We start from the raw sequence: 12367 nt of genomic DNA on the forward strand, positions 1-12367 counted from the left end.
GTCGATGGTCGATTTTGTAATCGTATCACCAGAACTGAGGCAATATGTTTTGGACACTCGGGTAAAGAGAGGGGCTGAGCTGTCAACTGATCACCACCTGGTGGTGAGATGGATCAGGTGGCGAGGGAGGACGCTGGACAGACCTGGCGTACCCAAACGTACAGGAAGGGTGTGCTGGGATCATCTAGCAGAGGCCCCGGTCCGCGAGATCTTCAACGCACACCTCCGGCAGAGCTTCAACAGCATTCCGAGGGAGACTGGGGACATTGAGTCCAAATGGACCATGTTCAGCACCTCCATTGCTGAAGCCGCTGCACGGAGCTGCGGCCGCAAGGTAGTTGGTGCCTGTCGTGGTGGTAATCCCCGGACCAAATGATGGAAACCTGAGGTGAGGGGAGCCACCAAGCTTATGAAGGAGTCCTACCGTTTAAATGAAAAAATACCCCCCCCAAAGAACACAAAAAAGAAAAAATAATTAAAGTCAAAAACCAAAGAGCCCTAAAATAAAAAAAAGAAAGAATACTTTATACATATAATATTCACCGTCAACTTATTTTTTTCTCATGGCAGCCTCAGTGTCCATTTGTGAATTTAGTTTCTAGGTCATCGGTGCTGAGAAGCTCACAGCTGTGAGATACCGTCCTCCATTCATCCATTTCTCCTGCTTATCCAGTCACAAATATCTAAATATAGAGGTTCTATTTACCTCTATAACCTGATCAAAGCAGTGCGCACTAATTTCTGAGAACATGAGCTAACTTTTTATTTCATGTCTATGTTTTTTTTAAACCAAACTCTAAGTGTATAAGTGTGTTTTGGTACATTGGAAAGCTACACGAGTACAATATACACATTATTAGGATTTTCTCAGATAAAACTGAAACGCTAGAATGCTCTCCAGTTATTAGTTATTAAAATTACCAGTCATTATTGTCATAATATATTGACTGGATTGAAACAATTGGTATCAAACAGTAATGTATTACTCTAAGTGAATGAACAATTATATGTTAATTTATATCAAATTAAAGTTTTCCTGATATTATAAAAAAAATGATAGTCTACCAGGGGCAGGGATAGCTAAATAGGTAGAGTGGTGGCCCCATGATCAGGAGGTCGAGGGTGCGAATCCACTGAGCAAGGTACCGTCCCTACACACTGCTCCCCAGGCAGCCCAATGGCTGCCCACTGCTTCACTGAGTGAATGGGATAAATGCAGAGAGGAATTTCCCCATATACATTGTTATTATTATTAATTAAAATATAGATTGATCTAGTTATACTAAAGAGTAATGTATTTATGTACATAAATTATAGCAAGATTTCAAAAACAAAGGCATTCCAATGTAAATTGGGTCTCCAACCCAACGGCCCACCAAAGAGATTGGCTCCTTGCTGACCAATAGGATTGCTCAGAGAGCTGGGCAGCTCTCCCTGTGGATATAAATCAGAGCTCCAGGTGAAGTCCTCTTATCGACAGGATCACTCAGCAACCATGAGGTCTCTGGTCTTTGTTCTGCTCATTGGAGCTGCTTGTGAGTGTGAAGTTTTAAGGCTTTTTCTCAGATCACACCTTTATTCACCATAGCTTTATTATCTCAAATTAAATATGTTTCTGTGGCCACTCAAATAGGTTTGATTTATGCATTTGACTGGAAATCAAACAGCATAGATGTTTCACTCCTGATGTAAAAGTGTAGGAGTAAACAGTTTGTTTACATTTGTGTTTTCAGTTGCCCTGGAAGACGACAAGATCGTCGGAGGATCTGAGTGCAGACCTTACTCTGAGCCCCATCAGGTGTCTCTCAACATTGGCTACCACACTTGTGGTGGCTCCCTGGTCAATCAGAATTGGGTTGTGTCTGCTGCTCACTGCTACAAAAAGTACGTGTCTTTCAGTAAGATTTTAAATGTTATTTAAGTGAGTGAATCCACGATCCACAATTAATATTTGTTGGTAGTTTCTGAGTGTTTGAATCTATTCTCCTGTTTTTCAAATGTTTTCAGTCGTATCCAGGTGCGTCTTGGAGAGCACGACATTTCGGTCAATGAGGGAACTGAGCAGTTCATCGACTCCTCCCGTGTCATCCGCCATCCAGATTATAATTCCAGGACTATTGACAATGACATCATGCTGATCCAGCTGAGCCAACCTGCCACCCTCAACAGTTATGTGCAGCCTGTGGCTCTGCCCAGTAGCTGTGCTCCCGCTGGCACCATGTGCACAGTCTCTGGATGGGGCAACACCATGAGCTCTAGTGAGTAACTTCTGCACGTTAGCAGTTTAAAGTTAAAAATGTTTCATGACATTTGGTTCCATCAGCAGGAATCCTTTTTCATCTATACTCTGTTTCAAACATTGTAGCTGCTAATCAGGACAGGCTGCAGTGCCTGAACATCCCCATCCTGTCCTACAGTGACTGTAATAACTCCTACCCTGGCATGATCACTGACTCCATGTTCTGCGCTGGATACCTGGAGGGAGGCAAGGACTCTTGCCAGGTATGTAATAAGTCAAACCTGCAAATGTCCCCTTCTCGAATAGTAAACCTTTCTTAAAATGCCACAAGAGTGGATGTATCCCACAATGACAACAACACATTTAATTTATATTTAATTAGATTTAAATAATTATTTCTTTACATGCATCTTTGTTTTTTTTTTCAGGGTGACTCTGGTGGTCCTGTTGTGTGCAAGGGTGAGCTGCAGGGTATTGTGTCCTGGGGCTACGGATGTGCTGAGAGGGACCACCCCGGTGTTTATACCAAGGTAAAGCTAAATATTTTCTTGAATGTCAACAACTATGTGAAAAAAGCTCTCATTGTGGAACTTTCATCATCCCACCATCCTCTTTTTATTGGAGATTATGTATCAGAATTTCAGGAGCAGGACCACGCCTCCAAACACGCTCCTTCCAGCTGTCAACTATAAAGGTTCTCCCAGTTCTGCAAGCTGATCATTTACGTTTACGTGCCCCACCCTCCCTCCCTCCTTGTTCTCCATTCTTCTTCACTTCTATTTAGCACATGGGGATCTGCCAGGCCCAGGAGCCATCGCCAGTCCCCTTCGAGGCCTTCCCCAAACCGCAGCTCAATTCATGTCAAAGCATTCACTTTTACCTACTAAAATGCTGTCAAACCTAAAATGAGGACGTGGGCCCAGCTAGTGAAATAACAAACATTGATCTGTTTCCTTTCACAGGTCTGCATCTTCAACGACTGGATCGAGCAAACCATGGCCAGCTATTAAGTCTGATCCTTCAATCATCACCTTACTCCACTGCATTTAGTTTTTTACCAGTTTAACTCTACTCTGTTGTACAGTTCTGGTGCAGTCAGTTTTCATGTAAATCAATAAAATCATACAGACTGAGCTCTGTTTGTTTTGCCATTTCTTTGCTATTTATACATTTGGCAACAAATATTTAAAAAAGGACATTATGATCATCATCGTATTTACAGTGTAGCAGACAGTTCTTTACAGTACTGACCTTCATGTAAAAGTTTAGACACTAATATTTACTATTGAGTTTCCTTTGATGCATTTTAGTTATTTATTTAGTTAGTTTGATATTTGAAATAAATTGGTCAAATTTGAATCCAAATTATCATTATTACATTAGAATTACAGCACCAAATCCACACTGGCATGTTGTGTAGTTTTGGACCCAAACTCATTTGAGGCAGACAGAAAAACAAAAAGCCGACCTTTTATTTGGTGATTTAAAAAGTCTAAAAAGACAGATTCTGTAATAGGCATAGAACAGAAATCCAATAGCTTGCAGAAAAATTTAGAGGAAGAATAAATGGAAGAAAGGACTATATAGTATAGGGAATGAGGCAAAGTAGAAAACAATGAAGACAAGCAGACAAACAGGAAGTCAAACACACACACACACACACACACACACACACACACACACACACACACACAATGCAAAACAAACAAAAAAACGACACACAAGACAGTTACAAATACAAAAAACTCGACTAACAGACGACAAAAAACAAAATGAAAAAGGTAACAATAACTCAACTTGAAGCAGATAAGCTACAGCAGCAGAAAAAAAAATACTGGGTGTCACACCTGTCAGCTATTAACAGGAACCTGAGGCTACAGTTGACTCTGGCTCACCATAACTGAACACAAGATTATAAAAATGTTGCCTGTTCTGATGAGTTGATTTCTGCTGCAAAATTGAGAATTTGAAGTCAGAATTTGGCACAAACAACATGAAAGCGTGGATCCATTCTGTCTTGTATTAGAGGTTTAACCTGGTGGTGGTGTAATGGTGTGGGGGATTTTCCTGGCACACTTTGAGCCCTTTTGTGCATTTGTTACCATTAAAATCAATTTAGTCTTAGCAAGATGTTGTCAGGGTCCTGGGTCGGAGTGACCCAGGGTGAGCAGTTATGAGTTATATTGTTATATGTATTGTTGATGCTGTTCTGTCCACATTTCCACATAGGCAGGTATGTGTGTGTATATATGTGTTTGGCTGTAGGATGATGTCAAGCACCTGCAGGCCTGGTGGGTGTGGCCCTGCTACGGGGACTGGCCACACCCAAAGCTCCTGCCACACACCTGCTGCTGATCAGGGCTTGTCGGGGGAGCTACTTAAGAGAGTCTTGGAGCTCCCACCAACGTGGGATCATTTCGTGAGACTTCCCGTCAGTTCTCCAGCTGGTCTGTTTGTGAGTGTGAGCTTACCAAGTGAACTGAGGGTGCTAACTACCAGTGATAGGAATAATGGCGTTACAAGTAACGGAGTTACTAACGGCGTTACTTTTTTCAGTAACGAGTAATCTAAGTAATTACTATTCCTATCGTTACAACGCCGTTACAGTTACTAACAAGGAAACGCGGTCCGTTACTATTTTTCAACATACAGACGGTTGAAGCTGTGTTCAGCTTACCGCATCTTATATCAGTTGCAGGGAAGTAGCTGTAAGTAATCTGGATGCTACAGCTTTAAGCAGCTGCGCGCTCCCGCGGACGGTAATCACGATCACTGTCTAGCAGAACACCTGGAGCTCAGGGGGCAAAACAATCACATGAGTGCTGCTGTTTGACTGAGGAAGAATAAAGTAGTCGTGGTAAGTCAATCACACGACCACTTAAAGACAAAGCAACAGGGTGATATATACCAGTTTTAAATTGTGTCGATAGGCCACGTAAAACCACAGTCATGATAAACAAGATATACGCGGCGTTTTTTACTCAATAGTTTCGCCACGTTAGCGCTAGCAAGCACTCTCTGCTTATGAGCAAAAAAACAAAACAAAACGGGAAGTTTTAGGAGTGACAGAGAGAGAGAGAGAGAGCAGAAAGAGAGAGCAGAAAGAGAGAGCAGAAAGAGAGAGAGAGAGAGCAGAAAGAGAGAGAGAGAGAGAGCAGAAAGAGAGAGAGAGAGAGAGAGCAGAAAGAGAGAGAGAGAGAGAGAGCAGAAAGAGAGAGAGAGAGAGAGAGCAGAAAGAGAGAGAGAGAGAGCAGAAAGAGAGAGAGAGAGCAGAAAAAGAGAGAGAGAGAGCAGAAAAAGAGAGAGAGAGAGCAGAAAGAGAGAGAGAGAGCAGAAAAAGAGAGAGAGAGAGCAGAAAAAGAGAGAGAGAGAGCAGAAAGAGAGAGAGAGAGAGCAGAAAGAGAGAGAGAGAGAGCAGAAAGAGAGAGAGAGAGAGCAGAAAAAGAGAGAGAGAGAGAGCAGAAAAAGAGAGAGAGAGAGCAGAAAAAGAGAGAGAGAGAGCAGAAAAAGAGAGCGAGAGAGAGAGAGAGAGCGAGCAGAAAAAGAGAGAGAGCGAGTTTTTGAGATGTGAGATTTGTGACGTTTAGCGTGTTTGGAGTGTGTAGTTAATGTGTTGTCTTGTGTAGTTAGTGTGTAGTGTTGTGGATAGTTTTGTGTTGTGTGTCAGAACAATAAGGCGACTGCTGTCTCCAGGTAGAAACAGCAGTGATACACCTGCTGCTGTCAGACCTGCAGGTATCAGGCTGTGATGTTCTCCTTTGTAGTGGACACAAAATATTTTTTTGGAGTGGCACAAATAATTTGTGTGGCATCACAGCTGATTGTTCTGTAAATAGTTTGAAATGGTTATTAAAAAAATCAAGGTAAATGGATGCAAATAAATTTGTTGTTTGCAAAACTTGTGCATAGGATTTTAAAATTGACAATTAATATTTGCATTTGAAGTTATGAAATATGATTCATTAAACATGTTTATGGTTGTTACAGTAAAAATATAACTTTTTCTACTCTGATTGTATGGTTTTTGTCTGTTTAAGATCAATTCTGGTTATACAGTATGACAAAATGAGAACATAACTGTAAATTCAGGCATGTGAGGTTGTGCTAAAAAGAATGATACCAAACAAGGCAAAGTAAATAGTTTTTAAAGGTAAAATGTGGAGGGAAAATCAAGAGCAGTAAAAAAATGGCCAATTATACCCTGGACCCCAGAGGGTTAAACATTCTTTGTTTTTTGTTTTTGTTTTTTTAGGTAACGCAATAGTTACTTTTCCAAGTAATGAATTACTTTTAGAATATTGTAACTCAGTTACTAACTCAGTTACTTTTTTTGAAGAAGTAACTAGTAACTATAATTGAATTACTTTTTCAAAGTAACTTACCCAACACTGCTAACTACTGCCTCTATTTTCCCAGGAAGGATTGCTGGACGAGAGGGCAGCAGACACATGAGCACAAACACTGGGAGAAGACACGGAGTGGAAGTCGGGAGCACACGGGGATGTATTATTGCTGTGTATCAGTTCCATCACTGTAAATAAACGCACTGCTTGTACATAGAGCACCGCGCCTGGGTCCTCCTTCCCCACACCCCCCACGGTTTGCCATGCCAAACCGTGACAGATGTAACTAATGAAGTGGCTGGAATTCTAAACTTAGGAGTCCAGAGTCAAAAACATAACCAGTCAAATGGACCATGACACCGTGTTTCACAAATTTAACGTTTGCATACAGTTAAAAGGTTTCTCCCTCTTCTTAAACACACAGAGGCATCTAAATGCTGATTTCACACTTTTTTCACACTCTTTTTTTCTTCACATTTTTAAAATTTGTTCTAAAACCCTCTTAGTATTTTAGTAAATATGCCAAGAACTTCATCTGCAATATAGAGTCAGATTCTCACACATCATTAAAGGATGAATGTTTGCTTTGGTTGTTGCACATTAATGATTCCATTTCATTTTCCTGCGTTTGAATTGTGAATGAGTTAATTATAAATGAATATGCAAAATGATTTTTAAAAAGGACTTTGAATTTTACATTCTGCCATTAATTTACTAATCAGTCTTCGTCTCATATTCCATTTAATCTTCTCATGTCTGTGACACCACAATCCTGGAAAGAGCACTCATTTCTGTGAAGAGCGCATTAGAAATATTCCTGTACAACTGTCCACTGGTTTTGGAGTGATGGTGTGTCTGATCTGACACAATCATCAACTCAACACAAGTGAATGATGGCTGTCTATTTTCTGCTTCTGCTGACCTTTCATAGACAAAAAAAATAGATGAATTGTGTCAAACAAGCCAGTTTAAAAAGTAGAGTTAACTACAGTGCTTGTTTTTTTTTTTGTTTTTTTTTTAACCTTCAGGTACTTTTCTTTTGATGCCTTTAGACCATCAATAAAAAACCTTTAATAGCAGCACATGTTGCCTCAGTTCTTTAGAAATTACAAATCATTTTGTAATTTTCAACCCAGCATTTTGAGTTTATTTAGTATTTTTGATTTCTTATGTTATATTGGAAATATGTTAAGTTCTTGTTGTGTTATTAGTTAGGATTTAGTTGAGTTTTTTTCTAGTTTTTCATCTATGTTTCTTGATTTATACGTTTTTTCCTGTCATCTATGCAGTCTGTCTTGACATCAGTGTTTTGTTGTCAATTGTCAAGCTCGTGTTGTCATGTCTACATCTTGTTTCCTTTTTTTTTTTTTTTTTTTTTTTTTTTTTGAAAAGTCTGGTGTTTTGATGTTCAAAGTGTTTCATTTTAATTTCACCTGTGGTGCCATGTTCATTTGTGTCAACTGTGCTTCCCCAGGTATTTCCACTTCCCTCATTTTCGCTCTGTGTTTTTAAGTCATCTGTCTTCCTCTGTTCTTTGTCGGGTCATTTGTTTGTCTTATTGTCAGGTCATGTCATGCCAGGTCACGTCACAGAGTTTTCGCTCATACTCATGCTCATGTTTAAATTTTTTCACGTTTATGTTTTGCATGTTCCCGTTCAGTTTCATGTTCTTGTCTCTTGCTGTTGTTTTATAGCTGGTTTAGTTCTTTCCTAGTTTAGATTTTAGTTTAGTTTCACCCTTGTTTCACTTTGCCTTGTTTTTTTGTTTTTGGACATCAGCCTTCTGTGTCTGCTTTTGGGTCCGCTCCATAAACACACCGGTGTACCCCGCCATGACAGGATATAGTGATGTACTGATCTACTCATGGCTTTTCTGCACCTTATATCTAACTCTGATCATTAATTGCTTTTTTCTTTTCTTTCTATTTTAATATATATCTACTTTGTTAAGCAGTGTTTATAGTATACATTGGCATGTTTTTTTTAATATAGTATATAACAATCATGTAAATAAGTTTGTTTTTTATGCTTTTTAGGCAACAAATACTTTTTTCAAAGGTCCATGTTTTGGAAAAAAAAAAAAAACGTTGGAAAAATGCCTTATATCTTCAACTGCAGGTCTTCATGAAATCTCCTTGTGTGTTTCTGCCACCAGATCTTCTGTTGAAGTAAGCACTTTTTATAAAATTTTTGATCTTACGTGCTGCACAATAATATTCAATATTTAGTATTTACTGTTATATTCACATAGATTATCGCGATGATGTTGTTTATTATATTGCTGTCTTTTTTTGCTTGTTTTCTCTTTTTCTTTCTCAACAGGTGATCCAGGTGATTGATATATGTATTTTTTGTCTGTTTGTTTTTTTGTTTTTTGCCCATTTGGTAAAGTAAATTTGTTGGGAATCTTTTTTGGCCTTTAGACAATAATTCTAATGGCAAAAGAACCAAATGGGACGGGGAGAGTAAACTTCTGACAAAACCGCATCAAAAACGTGCATAAATAAGTTGAATATTAAAACTGTTTCCATTGTTGAATAAAGCAACTTTATGTGTTGAGTTTTGCAACAATCATTCAGTGATGATTGTAAAAGGGTAGCCACACTCTGACACAATAATTAAAACTTTTGAATATGAGACATTACAGAAATGTCTTATAGTAAGACATTTGCCAAAGTGGCAGTAACATTAAAAATAAATACAAACATATTGATGCAGAATAGCTGATTTTATTTATTGTGCCCTCAGATTGTTTTTTCCTTGTGACTCTGTCTTAGCCTGCTGCTTTTCTTTCTGACACTACCCACAACCACCTCCGTTCTCTGTCTCCTTCAATTTCAATCTCTCTGTTTTCCCTTCGCTCATGAAGTTCTAGAGATGACAGTTTAGCTGTATCGGGAAATAGTGTCATTGATCCAGGAAACCAGAGAGCAGACTTTGGTGTAGACACCTGGAAGGTTGGGCTCAGCACAGCCCACGCCCCAAGAGATGATTCCCTGCAGCTCCCCATTACACACCAGAGGGCCACCAGAGTCACCCTGAGCAGGGGAGAGGAAGCGTAAGAAGAGAGCAGGGTTTGTTCATCATCTCATCTCATTAAGGTTTACTAATGAGTATACTATTCAATGGTATACTATTCAAGTAACTGAGTAAAAATACCTGACAAGCATCCTTGCCCCCGTCCAGGTATCCAGCACACATCATGCTCTCAGTAATCCTGCCAGGGTAGGAGTTCTCACAGTCGATGTCAGACAGAATTGGGACTTCTACACAATGTAGCTCATATGAAAATTCTGCAGTTGAGAGAAAGGAGAGGGGATTGTTATTTTTTCTAAAGTATTCAGAGCATCTGTATGCGTCACAACCACATCATGCTTGCATGCCAACAATAACTGGCTTCTGAAACTGGTGTAAAATAGGTGCTCTGCATTAATTAAAGGGGGTTTAGAGTCATCACATTAAGCCAAAAACAAGCTTTCTACAGAAAAGATTTCTTAATTATTGAAGACTTTTGTTCAAATGTCTTCATATCTATGAAACGTTTTAACTATATTTTTTAAATTTACCAAGGTTTGTGAGAACATTCTTAATATGTTGCCAAAAGCAAGTCCATTTTTCAAAACCTTTTTTTGTCAAAATCAGGTGGGCCTTACCTTGACCAGGGAATGTCTGCCCCCATCCAGATGCTGTGCACATATCCCCGGGTGTGGGACAGGCTTTGGGTAAAGCAATAGGCTTGACGTACTCGTTCACAGTAACAGGGTATTTCAGTTTCATCAGCATGATGTCATAGTCTAGGGTGAAGTAATCAAAACTCTCATGTGTGTAGATGTCGTCAATTGGCATATACTGCTCTGTGCCCTCAGTATACCAGATTGTATGTTCACCCACAATGGCAACATGGGTAGAGGGTCTGAAAAGCAAGCAACAATTAAATTATTACAGTTCTCTTAGACACACATAGCAAGAATTTTAAGATACAAGAAGTCGGTACAAACATTTTCCAGCAGTGGGCAGCAGAAATGACCCACTGGTTGTTAATGAGAGCACCGCCGCAAAAGTGATAGCCCTCACTGAGGGATACTTGCCAGGGTTGAGAATGAGCTGGACACTCGTAACCCCCCACAATCTTGTCATCCAAAGGGACTGCAGCTGTAATATGAAGGAAATACAACAAAGTTCTACTCATCAAAGTTAAAAGTCTGTGTTATCTTTGAGCATGATGCAAATAGTCTTTACCTGCAGTGCCCAGGATCATGAAAACAATCAGGCCAATCATCTTTTAGCTTGCTCAAGAGCAGACTGGATGCAACTGCCCTGTTATTCACCATATTTATACATCAGCTTCTCTGTGACCTTCCATCCACCCCTCGCCCTGGACACCTTCATTTTTCCATCCACCTACAAACCTGCCCACTAAAGTCAACAACATATCCCTTTAAAAAAAACACAACTTTGTCTTATTTTTGACAGTCTTATTTGCATACCTTCAATTTATGTTGGTGACAGGTGCAGAAATGATCCCCTTTTTTTTTTAGCAACTACCAACTACTGTGTTTGTAGATACTGACATAATTCAGGAAAAACAAACAAACAAAAACAAACAAACAATATAGGACTACTTTTATTTTCCTGCTCCTGAGAGCACAGATGGTTTCTTTCTCACTTCATTTGGCTTTTATACAAACATGACCAAAAGCAGACCCAAACATTGACACATTTGAGCATTTTCTATATTTTTCAAACAAAACTATCATTCATAAAATGTTTTGACAGCAATCATTACTGTAATTTGATGTTTTCTTCTTAGAAAATAAAAGCCATTTCTCCAGCACAACTTTATATATATTGTATATTCTGCACAAAATATTGTTTAGAATTTTTTTTTCTTGAAGAAAGGACAAATCTTTCATATCTGACTTTAGTGTCCAAGTAACAGATGTCGACATGTACACACAGACTAGTTTTAGCAATTAGAGGGTTAATTAATTTAAATTTATACGATAATAAAAATGCCAGCATTTAATTTTTATATTTGGGGTTCCTGAGTCTTAAAATTTGCTTTATACAATATTGCACATCATTACTGTCAGTAAGAATTTACAGGAAAGCTTCCATACGAAAGTTCAGGCTGTGAATGAAATACGGACTTTCAAGCTCAAGAAGTCTAAAGGACATTGCACACACACACACGCACACACACACGCACACACACCAAGGCCATTCACTCAATCACTCACACATACCCACCTGCTAACGACACAAGACCTGTAGCTTGCCAACAATGAGTGACCTATAAGAGAAGCTTAAACAGGTGTTAAATGTGGGGAGATAAGCGAATTGGATGAACACTTAGCACCAAGCGGTAAGAACAGAATGTAGAGATACAGATGGGGTCAACAAAACCAGGCAAGAGAGGAGGGGCAGGAATAGTTGGAGCACACAGACTATTGCAATATGAGTCAGAATGTGCCTAGGTGTCTTCTGGGCATTCGCCAGACACCACAAGACTGCTGACTCTGCTGCTGATGGTTGGATTTGCTGGTAAAAATACAGAGATACACACATACGTACTGTATGTAATGACACAGATTTGAAATGAAATTCACTTCAACTATTGTGCGACAGTGGCAGTTACTTGGAAAGATGGCAGGAGTGTGAACATCACCATACATGGCCTCACTGAACTATGACTACCACATCAGTGATGGTGTGCTCATCAGCAAGCAGCGGGTGCTCTCTGTTGCCCACTGTTGGTACAAGTAAGTACTCAGTGTTGGAAACA

General features: G+C 39.5%; 2 protein-coding genes across 3 annotated transcripts; one reads left to right on the top strand and one right to left on the bottom strand.

Annotated features, from left to right (window-relative positions):
- Positions 1–1495: 1495 nt before the first annotated feature.
- LOC134636792 (trypsin-1-like) lies at positions 1496–3249 on the top strand. Of its 2 annotated transcripts, none has more exons than XM_063486982.1 (6): positions 1496–1535; positions 1734–1890; positions 2008–2258; positions 2366–2502; positions 2668–2769; positions 3202–3249. In XM_063486982.1, the coding sequence occupies exons 1-6, from the start codon at positions 1496–1498 to the stop codon at positions 3247–3249; spliced, it is 735 nt and encodes a 244-aa protein (XP_063343052.1). The 2 variants fall into 2 exon arrangements, with proteins under 2 accessions (XP_063343052.1, XP_063343053.1); XM_063486983.2 differs by having other exon boundaries at positions 1734–1884.
- A 6218-nt stretch (positions 3250–9467) lies between these two features.
- LOC134636318 (trypsin-2-like) lies at positions 9468–10861 on the bottom strand. The gene is made up of 5 exons (XM_063486248.1): positions 10822–10861; positions 10581–10734; positions 10236–10495; positions 9742–9875; positions 9468–9620 (listed from the first exon to the last, which is right to left on the bottom strand). Exons 1-5 carry the CDS (start codon positions 10859–10861, stop codon positions 9468–9470), a joined length of 741 nt encoding a protein of 246 aa, XP_063342318.1.
- Positions 10862–12367: the final 1506 nt, after the last annotated feature.

The sequence above is a fragment of the Pelmatolapia mariae genome, linkage group LG10_11, assembly GCF_036321145.2.
Source record: "Pelmatolapia mariae isolate MD_Pm_ZW linkage group LG10_11, Pm_UMD_F_2, whole genome shotgun sequence".
In the NCBI taxonomy this organism is placed as follows: Eukaryota; Metazoa; Chordata; class Actinopteri; order Cichliformes; family Cichlidae; genus Pelmatolapia; species Pelmatolapia mariae.

Bases quoted from the DNA above. Each gene is read 5' to 3' on its own strand.
- LOC134636792 (XM_063486982.1), top strand. From the start codon at position 1,496: ATGAGGTCTCTGGTCTTTGTTCTGCTCATTGGAGCTGCTT. The intron at 1,536-1,733 runs GTGAGTGTGAAG...TTGTGTTTTCAG, and splicing joins TCTGCTCATTGGAGCTGCTT to TTGCCCTGGAAGACGACAAG. The intron at 2,770-3,201 runs GTAAAGCTAAAT...TTCCTTTCACAG, and splicing joins ACCCCGGTGTTTATACCAAG to GTCTGCATCTTCAACGACTG.
- LOC134636318 (XM_063486248.1), bottom strand. From the start codon at position 10,861: ATGATTGGCCTGATTGTTTTCATGATCCTGGGCACTGCAG. The intron at 10,496-10,580 runs GTTTGTACCGAC...CTTGCTTTTCAG, and splicing joins GCTGCCCACTGCTGGAAAAT to ACCCTCTACCCATGTTGCCA. The intron at 9,621-9,741 runs GTATTTTTACTC...TCCCCTGCTCAG, and splicing joins GGGGCAAGGATGCTTGTCAG to GGTGACTCTGGTGGCCCTCT.